The sequence below is a fragment of the Sapajus apella genome, unplaced genomic scaffold, assembly GCF_009761245.1.
Source record: "Sapajus apella isolate SASKATOON/1434 unplaced genomic scaffold, GSC_monkey_1.0 scaffold106, whole genome shotgun sequence".
NCBI lineage: Eukaryota > Metazoa > Chordata > Mammalia > Primates > Cebidae > Sapajus > Sapajus apella.
Genome location: NW_022437046.1, coordinates 3,530,841 through 3,549,554, shown reverse-complemented (window position 1 = coordinate 3,549,554; position 18,714 = coordinate 3,530,841). Strand labels below are relative to the sequence as shown.

Genomic DNA, 18,714 nt, shown 5'->3' with positions numbered 1-18,714 from the left:
ATTCATCTAAGAGAGGCCCATTGACCCCTCCTTTCCTTACTCTCATTATTTCACTCACTCATGCATTCATTCAGACTCCAGCAGCCACTAACTTGGAGCAAGGCCCCATGCTGACTGTTCTTTGGAATTCCTGGTTGAATCAGTGACACAGGTGTAAATGGTTCATCACAATACAGCAGAGTGACCCTTGTAACAGAGCGAAGAACAAAGTGCAGGAAGGCTGATGAGGGGCCAAAAACCTGCCTGAAGAGCTGGGAAGACCCTCACAAGGGGTGGTGGCCACTTTCCCTCCATTTCTGCTCATCTCTCTCTGCATACATTCCCCTGCCCAGTTCTCTCACTTGCTATACTTGAAAAGAGAAGGAACTTCAGGGCCCTCCTTCTTTGGTGCCATCTCCAGAGGCTTTGTCCAGGATTGCCCAAACCTCTTAGAGATTTAGGGGGTGGATCATAAAGCCATCTGTCTTCTCTACATCAGGTTTTTAGTCTTGTACTCCCTCCTGGTCACCTGTCCTCATGTTTCATTCCTTTCTGAACCACAAGGTTCAGCCCCACAGTTAAAAGGATCAAGCCCCAGAGTTAAAATAGCACAGTCAAAGCATCAAGATCAATGTCAAACAGCTCTAGGCTTTTACATGTCTTTCTCTGTGAAGGGGACACAGTGTTTGAGCAAGCCCATGAACAGGGAGGCACATGGACGTGAGGGCCAAGTGAACTCCCCTTGGCAGCCAGGGATGGGGAGGGACTGGGCACACTTAATTGTTTTCAGTCCAATCACAGGTTTATGACAAGTACAGAGTTCTGCAGTTGGGGTAGGAGTTTTGGGGAAGGACAGGTACAGGTGGGAGACAATGGTTATTTGAACCAGGGCTGAACCTTGTGTCCCCTTCAGAGCGCCCATGTGAGTTGTTACCGCCTCCACTGCCCGCCTGTCCACTGCCCCCAGCCCGTGACGGAGCCACAGCAGTGCTGTCCCAGGTGTGTGGGTAAGTAGTCATGCTCCTCCTCATCACCCGTTGGCCTTTCTCCTACTCCCAATGTGGCCTAGCTGAGGGAGACCCCTGAAAGGAGAGGGGCAGAGGTGTAGATACACAAAGGTGCTCAACGAGGAAATATCCCAGACCCCAGGCAGTGCTGGGGTAGCAGAGACTTCATGTCCTAAGCAGGCATGCATAGCAAGGGAGGGACGACATGCAGAAAGTAGCTGCAGGAAACAGGCCTGCTCACCTGGCCTGCTCACCTGGCCTACTCACCTGGCACACATGGGCTCCACTCTCTCTCGTGCCGGCCAGAGCTGGAGGGCGTGGGCGCAGTCTGGGAAGTGAAGGTAAGTGATCCTGAGCTTGAAGGTCCTATGGAGAGACCCTAGAATTACCACTGCAGGGGCTGAGAAGGACAAAAGGAGTTGGGTCCTGTTCTCTGAGAATTCTCCCGGTGCTGAGATTCAGGGACTCTATGTGTCCTGATGCTAAATGTCTATGATTTCATGATTTTAAGATTCTAAGGGCTTCAGAGAATGAGATTCTAGAAAGAAGAGGTCAGAGGAAGGAGAGGTAGTCTGGAAAGGAAACTGGTAAAATCAAGTGTCCAGTGAGGAGCAGGCAGAGGGGAGGCCAACTTGGAGGTGGGAGGGGAAGTTGAGAGGAAAACTGCTGTTTAGAAGCATGAAGTGGCGAAGAGGAGGCTCCAGATTCTGGCCTGGGCTCCGGGCTCTGGAATCAGAGTTTTCCTGTGAGCTGGTGTGGAGTGGGACTTCTTTTCCAGGGGGAGCCCAGTAGGGATCTGACTCGTGGTCCTGACATGGGTCATAGAGATTCCGGGCTCCGGGTCCCTGAGGGGAACAGTGGCTCTCAGCTGCATCCTGCACAGTGGGGGAGTGTCCTTCTGTCTGACGCTAACTGCAGGGGCCACAGCTCTTCTTGCTGACTTTGGGAGTTGCCCCTGTGCTAGACCCAGGCCTGTTGTGGCGCAAATGATCTTCACTCCCTCTCTTTTCATCCCCTGCCATCTGCCTGCTCAGCTCCACTAGTTCTTCAAGACTCTCCTAACCATTGGCCCTTTAGGAAGCCTTTCCCAGCCACCCTTCCCGGGCTAAGTTAGAGGCTCCTCCTCTGCGCTGTCACAACTTCTGTGCTTTCGTCTGCCCTAGCCCTTACCTGCTACAGCATCATTGCTTGTGGCTTATCTTTCTGCCTAATTAGACTTCAAACTTCTTTTTTAAAATTAAAAAAAAAAGTCTGTAGAGATAGGGTCTCACTATGCTGCCCAGGCCAGTCTTGAACTCCTGGAGTCAAATAATCCTCCCACCTAGGCCTCCCAAAGTGCTGGGATTACAGGTGTGAGCCACCACACCCCTAATTTTTGAGTTTGAGTTTCTTGATGGCAAGGGCTGAATCTTACTCATTGCACCATTCTCATTGCCTACCATGGTGCCTAGAACAGAAGTGCTTAATAAAGGGGTCTTGAATGAATGAGTGGGTTCTCTCAGGACCAGAGGCTTACCCCTCCACCTGGCAGGATGAGGCAGGTGATGGGGAGGGGGGCTCTAGGGGCCAGTGAATGACAGAAGTTTATACAATCACAGGGACAATCATCCCAGCCGGCGCCACTAGAATGTAACCCCGTGAGGGCAGGGACTCTTCTGCTCACTGCTGTATTCCCAGCACCTGGAACAGTGCCTGGCACTGAGAAGTGCTTCATGTGCCCTCATTCAATGCTGGATAAACTAACTCAGGCCCCACTGAGCAGAAGCTGAGGCTGCCGGCTCTTTCTTCTTGCTCTGGTTGGGGCTGGCTCAGACACTGAGGGGGCTGGAGGTCTGTGGTAGGGGCCATGGGAGGGAGGGACCTCTTAGTTAGCTGATATGGGGAATGGCTAGCAAGGCCAGGCCAGAGCTTGGTTTAAATGTCAAGTTGGGGTCAGATGCAAAATCTTCAGAAAAGTGGCCTTGTTAATTTCAGCAAAGTTTTTTTTTTTTTTAAGATTCACATGAAACTTCATTTTCTTCTTCCTCCCGGCCCTCCCCTACTGCAGAACCTCACACTCCCTCTGGGCTCCGGGCCCCTCCAAAGTCCTGCCAGCACAATGGGACCATGTACCAACACGGAGAGATCTTCAGTGCCCATGAGCTGTTCCCCTCCCGCCTGCCCAACCAGTGTGTCCTCTGCAGCTGCACCGTAAGGACTCCTGCCTTTCCTGCCGCACAGGCCAGCACTCTGGACCTGCAAAGAACACAGTAGCGTGGACTGTGGACTAGGGGGATTGTTCCTCCTGGCCAAAGCAAAATGAATGGGCTCAGGGGGAAGGGAACATCTGGGGTTTGGAATGTCCTGTCCCTAGCTGGGTCAGGTGACCGTTCTCTGAGCTGCCACACCTTCCTGAGCCTCTGTTTCCCCCAGTAGATGCTGCATTCCTTGAGGGGAGGAAACATATGCATTTCATTTCATTATCCTCTGCTGCTGTCAGTCCAGGGCCTAAAACACAGAAGACATCTGCAATGATTGTTGAATGAAAGAATGAATGCGCAAATGATCAGTTATCAGTCCTGGGGGACAGAGACAGGGCCAGATTATCTGTAGCAAATGGAAATTAACCTGAAGCTACTTAAACTCTTCCTGCCTATTGTTAGAGCTAGACCCCGGGACAGGCAGGGCTGACTCAACACTGTTATCATGGGACAGAGACTGAAGTTGAGCAGGGCCTACTCTGGAAAGTCTTTAGCCTCCTCCTTGTAGGGGAGCTGGGGTCCAGGCATGACCTTCCTATAGGTTTGCAGGTGGTTTTCAGCACGTCATTTTTAACCCTGGGCTTGGCAACTCATCCATGAATTGGCAGAAAACGCCCCTGCCCTCCTGATTTCCTTACCACCTGATCACCACACTTGGGCCTCAGTTCCTCTGAGTGCATAAGGGAGCCTGACCAAGTGATCACTAATGTTCTCTGCAGACTGGGCATCAGAAACCTGTGTTTGAGCTCCATCACTGTCCCAGTTCCCTGTGTGACCTCGAGCAAGTCACTTCTTTTGGGCCTGCCTCCCCATCTTTTCAGTGACAGAGTCCCATCAGTCTGAGTCTCTGAATCTTAAAGTTTCTGTGCTGTAGAGCAAACAGCCTGCAAATAATGAGTGACTACTTATAAATCAACCTAGTAAGCAATTACCTTTTACAGAGTGTGAGCCTTTTGCAGTGGTCGAGTCTATTGTGTCACCAGGTTCATAGAAATGCCTGGTTTATATACAGTCTCCGAATGACCCTAGGAGAAGGATATCACTATTTCTATTTTTCAGATGAGAAAACTGGGGCTCAGAACAGTTAGGTGACTTGCCTGAGATCACACAGCTAGTAAGTGACAGAGCTAGAATTCAGGCCCAAGGCCACCTAGCTCCAAAGCCAATGTTCTTCTCCCCACATCCTGCTGCCTGTCCTGGTGGGATGAGGCCTGGATGAGGAGGAGGCTGTGGGGAGAGACAGAAATGCTGGTGGTGGGTGGTGAGAGCCTTCTCAGGATTCCTCTGTTCATTTTCCCTGGGTACTTGGGTCTCCCCTTCTTTGTTCTCATCCCTGATTATATGAGGCTGCCTTTACTTCTGGCCTCACCCAAAGGACCAGAATCCTCATTTCTCAGACTCTCTGGAAAGGGAACAGGGAAAGGTCTCAAGGAAATAGCACCTCCTCCTAGACACGTTGTGCCCTGTGCTTTTCACAACCATTCCCTTGCTGGATCTGCGCCCTCCAGATGGGTGTGACCCCCACTTCACAGAGGAGGAATCTCAGACCCAGAGGAAAGAAATGACCACCTAAGGTCACCTGATCCCTGACCCCCAAAAGCCCCTTCCCCTGCAGTCTTGCCTTTCAAGGCTGGATCCCGAAGTTGGAGACCAAGGGCTTTCAGTAAAGAGCAAGATGAGCCCAGGTATCACCCACCCGTCCCCCTCCCATGACACTGATTTCAGTAGAAAAAGCTTGGAGACTGGGCCCCAACTGTCTTTCTGACTTGAGACAGACAGCTCAGGCCCCGCTCTAGTTCCTCAACTGTAGGATGGGGAGAATCCCACCTCAACAGTCGGCAGTGAGAGCCTAGGGACAGCCTGGCTGTGAGTAAGTCAGAAACTGAAGGCTGGATGTTTCCTGCAGGGCCTGGAAATAGGGCTGGGAGGGCATGGGGGACCACCTCCCCTCTGAGCTGGCCGCCCCTTGCCCAGGAGATGCTGCTGCTTCCCCTCTCCACTTTAGGGGAGACCTCAAGGCCATTTGCTCCCAAGGAAAGAGGTGTTCCTAGCCCGCAAGTCTAGTCCTCATCAGAGCTCATTTCCCAGCCAGTTTGCTCTATCTTTCAGGAGGGCCAGATCTACTGTGGCCTCATGACCTGCCCTGAACCAGGCTGCCCCGCACCTCTCCCACTGCCAGACTCCTGCTGCCAGGCCTGCAAAGGTGAGTCTGTCCCTCCATCTGGCAGCGCTCACTCCATGGGCCTAGCCATAGATTGTTAGAGCTGTGAGGAACTGCAGGGGACACCCAGCATGTGGCAGACTGCTCCTTCCTCCAGGGTGGTGGCTGAGCCTGCGCCCCCAAGAAAGCAGAGCCTGGCAGAAGCCGATGGGCCACTTATTTTTTAATGCAGTTCTAGGGGGAGGAAAGAGGGAAAAGGGGAGTGAAGCAGGCAAGGAGAGAGAAGCAATATAGGACTACATGCAGGGGCTGGCCTCCACTTGCTAACCAAGTGTGACCTGTTGCTCTAGGTAGTCCCTGCTTCTCAGCAAAGTCTGGGGGTGGTTGAGGAAGCAGTAAGAATATGTCCACACGCCACTGGTTATCTCTCCATTGAGTCAAAGGCTCATCCATGGGTGGTACCTCCCTGCTGCGCATGCATGGGTGGGTGCTAAGTAGGCCTGGGAGCAGAGGCAGGAGTGGGCTGGGGTAAGGAGTGGGGGCAGGGGATGTGGATAGGAGCTGCAGGCTTGAGGAGGGCACTGTGAGGCTGAGCTGGAGGGAAGTGGGGGATTGCTGCTGCAGTGCCCGCCATGAGGGACAAAGTCGCTGCAATCAGATGAGCCAAGAGGACCGTAAGTGGCATGTGAAAGGGGTCTAGTATAGGTAGGGACTCCGTCTCATTCTGCTTTCCTCACAGCAGAGCTGATCACAGTATTGGGCTCACCAGAGCTCAGAACATGTCTGTTATACAGAACCCAGGTAGAACCTCTACATAAAACAGAAAGGCAACACATCAGTTAGTGAAGGGCAGGCTAGGCTTGAGCAGAATGAAGTAGTCGGACTGTTCCCTGCAGGCTGGGGTAGTCAAGGAAAGCCTCCTGGAGGAGGTGGCACTGAGGTAGGGGAGTGCTCCATAGTGGATGTATCCCCAGATGTTGGCGTTTGGAAGGAGCACTGGACTAGGGGTCAGGTGACTCCAGTTTAGTCCTGGTTCTTCCAGCTAACTCCACAAATTCCTTTCCTTCCCTGGGCCTCAGCTATACCCTGTGACTGCTAACACAGTCTAATTCCAATGTTCTGGGTCTTTGAAGCGGGAATGATTGGTGGGAGCCAGACTGTGGAGTGAGGCAAGGGCTAGGGAGAGAGAGGCCCACTCGGGTTTAGGAAGCTGCAGGGCTCCAAAGGGCTTTCTGTGCTGGTTTCCCAGGGGAATGGGGACTGGCAGGGTGCTCAGGCTGGAAGAGCCAAAGCGCTGGAGTATAGGGTCCTAGGAGTATAAACCAAGGCCTGGTGACTTCAAGAGTGTGGCTGTGTACGGTGGCGGCCTAGGAAACTGCATGTATGCAGGCTGCAGGGATGGGATTCTGTGCCTTTGGCCATCCATGGTAAATACTGAAGGATATGGCCCAGTGTCCCAGAGAGGTGAGCTCTCAGTAAGGACTAAACAAAATGCTGTTTCAAGGAGTTCAGTCCTAATGGTGACCAGGAGGTCAGTACAGGGAAACCGAGGCAGCAACCCAGTTGTAGGGACTTCATCAACCCAACTAGGATGAAGAGAGGCTGTAATGAGAAGTGGAAGAAGTCACCTCTGGGGCAAAGGAGGCTGCTTGTGGGCCGGGGCTGCAGCTGTGGCAGTAGGCCTTGGGAAAGGGCAGAGCCTATAGGTGGAGGCCTCAGGGCTCTGGGCAGCAAGGCTTGGGAGCCTGAGTCTGACCCAGCTTCCCTTTGAGTTTTCAGATGAAGCAAGTGAGCAGTTGGCTGAAGAAGACAGTGTACAGTCGTTCCACGGGATGGTGAGTGCACAGCCTTATTGATAGGGTGGGGTCAGGGGGCTGGGATCTAGGGCCTAAATCTTATGACTCTGAGGCAGGCAATACCAGTTATTGTCCTCATTTCTTGTTTGTCCTCTGGGTCGGCTACATGAGCCCCCACTATATTCCAGCCCCTCTCCCTAGCCTCCCGTCATGGGTCCCATCATGGTTGATGGGCAAGGTGAGGCCTGGGGGAAGCAGGTCACCACGCAGGGCAGCAGCAGGCCCCAAACTTCCTCATTTTCCTCTTGAGAAACACTTTGACACTGTTCCATCTACAGCCTGCGTCTCCCCTTAGTCCAGGCACCTTCTTCCCAGGCAATGGCCTCTATCTTGGGCCATTCAAATATGAAGTTCTCCACATCCCTGACCAGTTATATCTGCCAGATCAAGACCTCAGCACGCTCTGCCCATCCCAGCCCCAAAGCCTTGGCTCTGACGAGGCTCAAGAAGGGCTTCATGGAGGCTGGATTTCCAAATCACTATCCTCTGAGAGTTTTCAAAGGTCAGACTGTCTGAAAACATCTTAGACCTCATCCAGATCTTTCTATCCCTGGCCTCTGCCCCCTCTTCTCTGGGAAGTCATGCTGGGGTCTCCCCACAGCCTCTTGCTGCAGCCTGTCTTGCTGTTCTGGCTCCAGCTGGGGCCTGCCATGCTCAGTCAGTGACCATCCTTCCTTCCACCTGCAGAGACATCCTCAGGATCCGTGTTTGAGCAATGGTGGCAGAAGGAGAGGTCCAGGCACCCCAGCCCCCACTGGCCTCAGCGCCCCTCTGAGCTTCCTCCCTCGCCACTTTCGACCCAAGGGGGCAGGCAGCACAACTGTCAAGATTGTCCTGAAGGAGAAACATAAGAAAGGTGGGAACCAGACCCTCCTCCAATCTGTGAGGCAGGGAAGTGGGGCCCTGACTGCTCCCACCTCTCACCCCGACCCCTCTGCACCCTCCACTCAGCAGTTCCCCAATTCCAACTTGGCCATGAGCTTGTAGACTCGAAGAGCATCAAAACCGAAGGAAGGTACTCTTAAAGATCACCAGATTCAAACCCCCATCTGACAGATGAGGACACTGAGGTTCAGAGTATTGACTTAGAGACAGAACTAGTCCTGGAAATAGTACAAGATTATTTGTTTGTTTTTTTGAGATAAAGTTTTGCTCTTGTTGCCCAGGTTGGAGTGCAATGGTGTGATTTCAGCTCACTGCAACCTCCACCTCCAGGTTCAAGCAATTCTCCTGCCTTAGCCTCCTGAGTAGCTGGGATTACACACATGTGCCACCACACCCAGCTAATTTTATATTTTTAGTAGAGACAGGGTTTCTCTATGTTGGTCAGGTTGGTCTCAAACTCCCAATCTCAGGTGATCTGCCCACCTGGGCCTTCCAAACTGCTGGGATTACAGGCATGAACCACAGCTCCTGGCCTACAAGATTTTTTTTTTAAGCATCTACCATGTCTTTGCTGGGGAGACGGGGAGACAGAAAGGATAGATGGGAAATGGAAAATGGAAAATGGTCTCTGCCCTTGAGGGGCTCATAGACTACTTGGGGAGACAGACATGTAAATAAATGACTTTAATATAAGGAAGTGTGCTGAGGGAAGGATTTTGACGAAGGAGGGAGCAGAGCTGGGCTGCAGGAGGACAGTGGAGATGAAGTAAGGAAGGAGGCCAGATGGGCAGCCATGGCCACAGAAGGTGAGAAAAGAGGCCTCACTGCAGGACACCCCAATTGCTGGAGAGGGAAGAGCTGTGGGGCTACTGAGTGCTGGCCCTGCCTTGTTCAGATGGGACACTGAGGCAGAGGGATGAAGGGACCTGCCAGGGCTCACATGGCCAGGTGGTAACAGAAGTTGATCTCAGTTCTACCACAAGATCAGCACTCTCTTTGCTCCCACAAAAGTGCCCTGAAGGGTAGGGGAGGAATCTCCATCTCAGCAAGTTCCTTCTGGGCCTGTCTCAGCTCTAAGTGCTGCGGTGGGGTTGTCGGGGAGAGGAGATGGTTTTATACCCTAACCTGTGCTTTGCAGGCAGTGTGGCTGGGCTGGACTGGTAAAACAAGGGCTCCCAAAGGGCCCACCCCACCCGCTGCTGGGCCAGAGGCCCTGGCCAGGTCTGAGGCTCTGATCCTCCTCCCTTCCCACCCTCCTTGTTCAGCCTGCGTGCATGGCGGGAAGACGTACTCCCACGGGGAGGTGTGGCACCCAGCCTTTCGTGCCTTCGGCCCCCTGCCCTGCATCCTATGCACCTGTCAGGATGGCCAACAGGACTGCCAGCGTGTGACCTGCCCCACCGAGTACCCCTGCCTTCACCCCGAGAAAGTGGCTGGGAAATGCTGCAAGATTTGCCCAGGTACACAGGGGCACTCGGAGCAGGGAGGGCGCTGGTCAGAGTGAGCCCTGGGTCTCTGTCCCCAGGGCCACAGACACTTAGAACATTTCAGACATGGAAGGGGGCATGCATCAGTGTCACAGAATGCAGGGCGTGTCAGAAACACAGGAGTGGAAAATGCCAGATGAAAATATTAATTGGATAGAACCATGAAGTGTTATGATAATAGATTCAGAGGTTGTTAACATATTCTGGATTCCATGAAGTCACAAAATGTTAGAATATTAGAGTCTTTTTTTTTTTTTTTTTTTTTTTGAGATGAGATTTCACCATGTTGGCCAGGCTGGTCTCAAACTCCTGAGCTCAGGTGATCCACCCACTTCAGCCTCCCAAAGTACTGGGATTACAGGCATGAGCCACCATGCCCAGCCAAATATTAGAATTTTTGAGAGGTACAGCCAATATGTATTGAATTGAATACATACTTCACAAGCTTCTTGTCTCTCCAGAGGATAAAGCGGACCCTGGCCACGGTGAGATCAGTTCTACCAAGTGTCCCAAGACGCCGGGCCGGGTCCTTGTCCACACATCGGTAACCCCAAGCCCAGACAACCTGCGTCGCTTTGCCCTGGAACATGAGGCCTCAGACCTGGTGGAGATCTACCTCTGGAAGCTGGTAAAAGGTGAGCGTTGGCCCACTCCCAGCAGGGCGTACCTCTGGCCGGTCCCCACTCCTGTGCCCCAGACCCCACAGGGACCTTATGGACATTTTGCTGATCAAGTGCCTCTGACTGCCCCTCCAGGTTTAAGAGCCCCCATTCCAAGATGCAGAGAGATAATGGGCCAGACTGTGGTTCTCTACAGTTCTGATAAGCTCCTCCCACTGCTGCCAACGCTCGATAGTGCTCCCTCTCCTGGGGTGAAGGTGCTGTTGCACCTTGCGAGGAGCCAGGCAGGGTGATGCCTGCCCTGGAGAAATAGACAGATGTCTAATGGCAGGATTTCAGCACTCGGGGGGTCTTCTCAGGCAGGAGGGCCCTCACAGCATCCTCAAAGTAGGAGGGCCTGGAGGCTGGCTGTGTTCAGCCTTTTTTAAGAGGTGGATCTTATCATTCCCAGGTAAGTGGACATCAGAACCGTAGTTCTCATTCTAGAAGAAACCCATCCTCTTCACCAGTCTGCTCCTATCACTAGTTGAAGGTCAAGAGGAGTTTTTCTTACTTTTTTTTTTTTTTTTTTTTTTTGAGACAGGGTCTCAGTCACCCAGGCTGGAGTGCAGTGGCATGATCTTGGCTCACTGCAACCTCATCCTCCTGGGCTCAACCGATCCTCCCATCTCAGCCTCCTGAGTAGCTGGGACCACAGTTGTGAGGCACTACGCCCAGCTAAGTTTTGTATTTCTTGTAGAGATGGGGTTTTGCCAAGTTGCCCAGGCTAGTCTCGAACTCCTGGACTCAAGCAATCCTCCCACATCTGCCTCCCAAAAGTGTTGGGATTATAGGCATGAGCCACCACGCCCAGCGAGGGGTTTCATTGATAAGGGAATTACTGAAAGTTCAGTTTCGTGACCTTTCTTGTAAAACATAAGTCCTCTGGGTAGAGTGAACTGTTAAGTCATCAACCAAACTAAACTCTTTTTAAGTGTGAGTTAGTTCTAACGTTCCTTTCCTCTACTGATGGTTTTGGCTGGCAGGGTGGGGGTGGAAGAGGGAATGATGATTAGAAAATGATGATGATAATAATAACCAATGTGTGTAGCACTTTGGAGTTTACAAAGTGCTTTCACATTCACTATTTCATTTGATCCTCAACGATCCTGAGAGTTAGGTATTATTATCCCCATTTTACAGATGAGGAAACTGAGGCTCAGAGAGGTGAAGTACCTGGCCCAAGGCCACACAGCCAGTAAGTGGAGGACGGGAGCTAGAGCCCATGTCTTGTGGCGTCAGATGCGGCTCTTTCCCTGCTCTACTCTGCCCCCTGTCGTAGGAGGAATGGACGAAGGAAGTGGAGCTGTTCAGCCTGAAGAAGAGAAGACTCAGGGGGACAGGACTGCTGGCTTCGTGGCTCTGAAGGGCTGCCCCAGGCAGAGGGAGCAGGCATATTCTGAGTGACCGCAAGGGTCAAACAACAAGCAGGGGCTTTGGGTTTGAATCCCACCTCTGCCAGTTTGAATCCAGACTCTGCTATATCTTAGCTGTGTGGCCCTGGGCAATCACATGTTCTCGCTGGGCCTCAGTTTTCTCTTTTAAGAAGTGGGAAAGAGGGTTTTTGGAGGATTAACTGACATGACATCGGTGCAGCCCCTGACATACAGCAGGCACTAAAAATGTCAGTCTTCTCATTCTACCACATCGGGTTGGTGAGAAATGCAGAGGCAGCTTGCAGCTCCATGAGAGGAAGAACTTGCTCACACTTAGAGCCTTCTCCAGTGGAAGGGAAGGAGCAAGCTCCACTTATGAGAAGCGTGCAAACAGAGGCTGGTGGGGATTCCGTCTGTAGCTGGGCATTTAGAGATTCAATAATCCTTACGATTTTTTGAGGCTTAAGATTCCATCAGCCCTGGCTGGGCCTGGTGGCTCACGCTTGTAATCCCAGCACTTTGGGAAGCCAAGGTGGGTGGATCGCTTGAGCCCAGGAGTTTGAGACCAGCCTGGCCAACATGGTGAAACCCCGTCTCTATTAAAAATACAAAAATTAGCCAGGCACAGTAGTAGGTGCCTGCAATCCCAGCTACTCAAGAGGCTGAGGCAGGAGAATCACTTGAGCCTAGGACGAGGAGGTTGCAGTGAGCTAAGATTGTGCCACAGCATCCAGCCTGGGCGATAGAGTGAGACTCCTCTCAAAAAAACAAAGAAAGGAAAAGATTCCATCAGTCCCTGAGCAGGTTTTGGTCACTTGTTTACTGTGGCCTCTCTCCCTCTGCTGCCCCCAACTAAGTGCTGGGTCACAGAGCTTAATGGGCCAGCCTCTGTCCTTAGGAGGTCATGGCTTAGTGATCTGAGTCCAGCAGGAGCTTATTGGGAGCTGAGCTGGTCAGGGAAGGCTTCATGAGGATGGGCCTCAATGATTTAAAGAGGCAATGAACATAGTGTCACTAAAAATTAAAATAAATAGGCAAGAAGGGTACACTGCAGCCAGGATGGCAGTGAGAACCTTAAACGCTGTCTCCAGAGTTCACGCTCATATGCCCTGGGCTCTGTAATTGGTGTGTGGCAGGCACTATGTATGACGTACTTCATTTAGTCCTCAAGAAACCTAAGGGGTACATATTAATGCCCCCATTTTGCAGGTAAGAAAACTGAGTCTGAGAGGTCAAATGACTTATTCTAAGTCACACAGTTTAAGCAGTGAAGCAAAGATTCAAATCCAGATCTGACTGTCCCCAGTGTCACCTCCACAGAGGTGACCTTGTGCTTTTAGGGAGGTGCCTGAGGATGGCCAAGCCATGCCAAGATGGCACAGTGGGGGCATATCTCATGGCCAATCTCATCGTCACTGGGCCCAGCAGAAAAGGAAAAACAATTAACGTCACAATGCCAGGCCCTACCATCCTGTCACTAGCAAAGTACACCCCATCTCCCGACCCTGTGGTTGCCTGAATGCCCCATCAGCCTCCCTGTTCCCTCCCTATCCCAGACCATGGGAGTTAAAACAAACACTCCCCACGGTTGTCAGTGGGAAACACTCACTATTTCCCCAATCCGAGGAAACAAAGTGAGCAGGCAGATGCTAGGTGAGGCCACACCACGAGGGGTCAGCCCCAGGCACCAGAATCTAAGCAGATAGTTGGCTTAGGGTTAAGGATCTTTTAGATTCTAAAGTTTCACAGTAGAAAAGATGTCAGGGTTCTCAATTCCAAGCCCTGCCTAAGAGAAAGCCCCCCTGCAGCATCCTGATGGCCTGATGGTGTCTGGCGCCTGGCTGAACACACCCCCACTCCCACTCCAGACTTCACTTCCAACACTGTGAATGGCTCAGCCCAAAGGGCATCTGACCTCACACTGAGCTGAGCCTATCCTGTGTCCCTGGACTCACCCATTGGTGCCACTTCTGCATTGAGGATCCATAGAGCCTACCTGCCCTCAGACCTGCACAGCCCTTCAAAGGGCAAGAGGCACAACCATGACCCTCAGGCTAGCTCTTGATTCCAGGCCAAAGACCCAGTCCTTTCAATTACGCTTTACAAACTACAGTGTGGGAACCCACCCTCATCCCTCCCACGTTCTCTTCAGTTCTTCTGTGACCTGGGAGCATGCAGCAGCAGGCCTGTGCAGAAGGACCCATCCCCATCTCATCCCATGCTTGTTGCCTGCTGTATGATAGAGCCCCTGGGTCTTTGGAGTTGCTTCCATATCCTGGTCCTTGCCATCAGGGCTGGGGGTCCATGAACAGTGCTGGACATTTCCTGATTCCTGGAACTCAGTGCCAGGATCAGGGCTTTCTGTTCCCCTTGGTGGGAATGCCACGCTGATTCCCATAAGCAGGGTCAGTTCTTGGTTTTCTTAAAGGTAGTGCTGGCCTAGCAGAGGCCTTGCTAGTTGCATCTGTTCTTTCTGGCCAGAGACCTTGGTGGGTAACAGCTGGTACAACCTCACAGCCCATGTGCTCAGGGCTTTAAAGCCATGTGTGGTGCCAGTGGCCAGCTCCCCATGAGATGCAAACATCGGGGGATCCAGCTAGTACCTCATTCCCCCTTGGGGCCTGGCCTAGGGTTCATCTATCCATCCATCCACCTAACCATCCAGCGATTCATTCATTCTACATGCCTAATATGGGCCAGGCTCAAGGAACCCAGAGAAGGAAGCCCTCTGGGAGTCCCTAGTCTGGTAGAGGAGGCAGGAGTAGATACAATGAGTAGACACATTAGAAACAGGCACAATCACAGACAGAAGCCAGGTGCTGTGGGTGCCCCAAGGAGGAATTGCCTTGGGTGGATTAGGGAAGACTTCCCAGCTAAGGTTTGGAGCACTCCCAGCTAAGGCTTAGGAGTTCATTTGGTGTCAATAGCAGGAGTAGTGGCCGGGCATGGTGGCTCACGCCTGTAATCCCAGCACTTTGGGAGGTCAAGGCAGGTGGATCATTTGAGGTCAGGAGTTCGAGACCAGCCTGGCCAACAAGGTGAAACGCTGTCTCTACTAAAAATTAAAAAAAAAATAAAAAATAGCCAGGCATAGTGGCAGCCACCTGTCATCCCAACTACTCAGGAGGCTGAGGCAGGAGAATCACCTGAAGCTGAGAGACGGAGGTTACAGTGAGCTAAGATCATGCCACTGCACTCCAGCCTGGGCAACAAGAGTGAAACTCCATTTCAAACAAAATAAAAATAGTAGAAGTAGAAGGCAATAGTAAAAAGTATTCCAGTAGAGCAAATGGCATTTGAAAAGGCTTGGCCTCCTCGGGGGATGTCAAGTATTTGGTTAGGGCTAGGGCACAGGCAAGGCAGTGTAACTCTGCCACTTGCTAGATCTTTGGTATCTGAATAAGCATGACTATTGATTTTTATCATACATTCTACGCCCTGAGAAAAGTGTGACCAGTCCACAGGGGCCAGCGACCTTCCTTCCTCCCTTCCCTTCCTGCTCTCCTTTCCTTTTTCCTTCTCCCTTCTCTCCCTCCTGCCTTCCCCCTCCCTCCCTCCCTGCACTGGGGACAGTGGGTGTTATGAGAGCAGGATGGTGCTGGTGACAGGAGCAGGGTCAGCAGAGAGAACAGGCGGAAGGACATAGGCTTCACTGTGGAGGCGACAGGACGTCAGGGAAGGGGAATGACAGGGTGGTGCTACATGTGCTAATGACCTCAGCTAGGATTGCAGATTAGAGGGGGAGTGAAAGGGGTTAGGACTCTAGTGTAGTGACCCAGACAAGACAACAGGGGCCTGGATGAGGACAGTGGCAACGAGATAGGAGAATAGATTCAAAAGATTGAGGAAATGTCATCAGCAGGATTTTGTGTCTGATCAGAATAGGGGTAGGGGAGGGAGTGACTGAGTCCGTTCTGTGCTAAGTCACGCAGTTTCACTAAGTTTCTGCCTTTCCTGCTCATGTCCTTATCTCTGCCCTCAGGAATCTTCCACTTGACTCAGATCAAGAAAGTCAGGAAGCAAGACTTCCAGAAAGAGGCACAGCACTTCCGGCTGCTCACTGGCCCCCACGAAGGTAGGAGCCTGGGCTGAGGGACAGGGCCTGGGGAAGAAGGCAGGGACACAGGCCAGAGCCTCTCCGGGAGTTCCCAGGCTGCTGGTGCTGGGAGGAGGGGCTGTCAGCCACAGACGTCAGTTCCCAGCACAGGAATCCAGTGGGTGTCTGCGCCAGAGATTTCCCAACTCCAGAGCGGGAAGGTGAAGCAGAGCTGGCTGGATTTGGTGTTGGGGGTGGGGGGAGACAGGGCTGTGGAGAGGGGAGATCTAAGCCCCCAAACCTGGGTGCTGCCCCCTCCCTCTCTACTGGAACGTTTCCCACTTTCCTCCTATACCTTACTTTTAGGAAGATGGACCCAGGTGGGGCTTCCCATCGGGGAGGGAAGGTCCCAGAGGGGGAGTATTACCAACAGGTGTCAGGAAAGCAGCTCTGTCCCCTAGTGTTGGTTGTTTGAAAGCTGGGTCATGTGCCCCAGCCATGGGATGGGACAGTCATCTCCATGCTCCCTGTGGGCTCCAAACCCTGACCCTTGCAGTTCCTCCCGGCCCAGGGCTCTTCCAGTGCCCAGCACTGCCTCTGTTGTGCACGTGCAGACACATGCGCCTATTCTCTCTTCTGCCCTCCTCCACGCAGGTCACTGGAACATCTTCCTAGCCCAGACCCCGGAGCTGAAGGTCACGGCCAGTCCAGACAAAGTGACCAAGACATTATAACAAAGACCTAAACAGTTGCAGATATGAGCTTTATCATTGTTGTTGTTATATATTAATAAATAAGAAGTTGCATTACCCTCAGCCCTGCCTTCTGGGTTCATATCCAGTCTCCGCCATGCTCTCCCAGAGACTCTGCAAGGCAGGCCTCGTTATCCCCATTTTACAGGGGTGGAAACCCTGAGATCCAGAAGGGACAGATGGTCCCGGTCCTCACAGTGAGTTGTCACCGGAGCCAGGGCTAGCTCCCCCAGCCCCCTCACCCAGGCCCCCCACTGCAGCGCCTCCTGCTTTTTCCGGCAGCCCCCCCCCCCCCACAGCTCTTTGACACTGAGCCTCAGAAAGAGGAATGACTCTAATTAGCCAGGGGAGGGCGTTCACGGAGCCTTAAGGCACTTTCCCAACAAATATTCCTGGGATTCTCACCACTGTCTTCACACCCTACATGAGGAAACGGAGTTAGTGAGGAGCAGCAGGCAGTCATTTGCCCGAAGCTGCAGAGCTGCTGAGCAGCATATCTGGAGTTGGAAGCCAGATCTCTCACTTCAGGCTAGCACTCTGTCCCCAGTTCCACAGCATGGCCAGTGCCACAAGCCCAGAGAGCCTCACCTCAGAGGCTTTCCAAGACTGGGTGATCAGATTGCCAGCCTGGCACCATGCTCTGAGAAAAAGGCCCAGCAGTTACAATTAAAGACACCATTAGGGCCAGGGGCAGTGGCTTATGCCTACAATCCCAGCACTTTGGGAGGCCGAGGCAGGCGGATCATCTGAGGTCAGGAGTTCAAGACCAGCCTAGCTAACTTGGTGAAACCCCATCTCTACTAAAAATACAAAAAATTAGCCAGGCATGGTGGTGTATGCCTGTAATCCCAGCTACTCAGGAAGCTGAGGCATGAGGATTGCTTGAACCCAGGAGGTGGAGGTTGCAGTGAGCTGAGATCATGCCACAGCACTCCAGCCTGGGTGACAGAGGAAAAGTCCATCTCACAAAATAACCATAATAAAATAAATACACCATCAATTATTTATCCTGCACACATGTACAAATCCTTATAATTTCAAAGATGTTTTAATGCCCTTGATTTCACTAAAGGCGAACAGAAGAGGCACTACGCATACTCTAGAGAGGAGGAGATGGGCTCAGGACCACCACCTGTCTTCCCCAAAGCCTCACAGTGGTGTGCTGAAGCCAGGGCTAGAACTCAGGTGTCCCAGCCCCAGGTGGGGTTTTCTCCTTAGAACAGCTGGTCTCAAATCTCTCACAACCATGGCTCCTCCATCCCCCTCCCCAGAAATGGTGGACAGTAGTCTGCTGACTGGACTAGATTTAGGGTTGAGGGAGAGTGGGGAGCAAGTGTGTACCTGGTGTCTCACTTGGTGACACCTTCTGGGAGGAGAAGCCAGAAGTTTCAGCTGAGCACACACTGAGGCTCAGGAAGTATCCACAGCCCTCTGCGTATATGATAGGTCTGGAGAGAAAGCTGGGCTAGAGGTGGGGAGTTGGGAGCTATTGGCCTGTAGGTGGTAACTAAAGCTGGGAGAGGGGGTGCACTGGCCTGGGAGAGACGGAGGAGTAAACAGAGTAGGAGCAGGATGGACCCGGAGCATCAGCAAAGGGTTGGCATGGTGGACAGGGAACAGGTGGGGGAGCAGGGCACTGAGAGGGCCAGGAGTGAGGCTGGCAATGTGACCTTCAAGGAGACAAGGAGGCTCCAATGGCCACAGCAGGGAGCTAAGTCAGGAGAGCTGAGAGGTGGGAGCTGGGTTTTGAGAGCCAAGATGGCTTCTGGGAAGTGATGAGACAGACAAGTGTTTTGAAAAAGCTGGCAATAAAGAAGAGAGGCGGGGCCGTGGCTACTGTGCACAGGGGCTTGAGGAAGACAGCTTGTCGGCTGGGAGCAAGTCTTGGTGATGAGGCGATGCCCCAGGAGAGGGAGTCAGGAGAAACAGGAGTGAGGATGGAGGAATACAAGATTTCGGGATGAGTTAAATCCATTCTTCCTTGGCGTCTAACCTGCTGCATAACCCTACTCATCTCCCCATGAGTGTGACAGGGCAGAGGGGAGTGTGGGTCCGCTAGGGCTGACTAGCCCTGCCCTCCATGGGGTTCCCAAGGCTCCATCAGGGAGTCCCATGGGATCCACTGTCCCACTGGTAGCCAGGCTGGGCACAGAGTGGGCTCCAGCTGGGGTAGTGACATCCCGCCCATTGGTTAACGAAGTACATTCAAATACATTGTCTCATCCAATCCCTACACAGCCCAGTGAGGTGGTGCTTGTTAACCATGTCAGACGAGG

The 18,714-nt window shown here is 52.5% G+C and overlaps 1 protein-coding gene across 3 annotated transcripts in view; it reads left to right on the top strand.

The window, feature by feature from the left end:
* The window catches only part of CHRDL2 (chordin like 2), a 40,048-nt gene extending 23,547 nt beyond the window's left edge, over window positions 1–16,501 (top strand). For 2 of the 3 annotated variants that reach the window (XM_032259068.1, XM_032259069.1), the window contains 9 exons: window positions 893–986; window positions 3,034–3,176; window positions 5,336–5,429; window positions 7,167–7,222; window positions 7,931–8,099; window positions 9,394–9,588; window positions 10,077–10,250; window positions 15,633–15,725; window positions 16,341–16,501. In XM_032259068.1, the coding sequence (XP_032114959.1) occupies window positions 893–986; window positions 3,034–3,176; window positions 5,336–5,429; window positions 7,167–7,222; window positions 7,931–8,099; window positions 9,394–9,588; window positions 10,077–10,250; window positions 15,633–15,725; window positions 16,341–16,420 (1,098 nt within the window). In that variant the 3' untranslated portion in view covers window positions 16,421–16,501. Of the gene's footprint in view, window positions 1–892; window positions 987–3,033; window positions 3,177–5,335; window positions 5,430–7,166; window positions 7,223–7,930; window positions 8,100–9,393; window positions 9,589–10,076; window positions 10,251–11,417; window positions 11,473–15,632; window positions 15,726–16,340 lie in introns of all 3 variants that reach the window. The other variant, XM_032259067.1, reaches the window with a different exon arrangement.
* The last annotated feature ends 2,213 nt before the right edge of the window (window positions 16,502–18,714 follow it).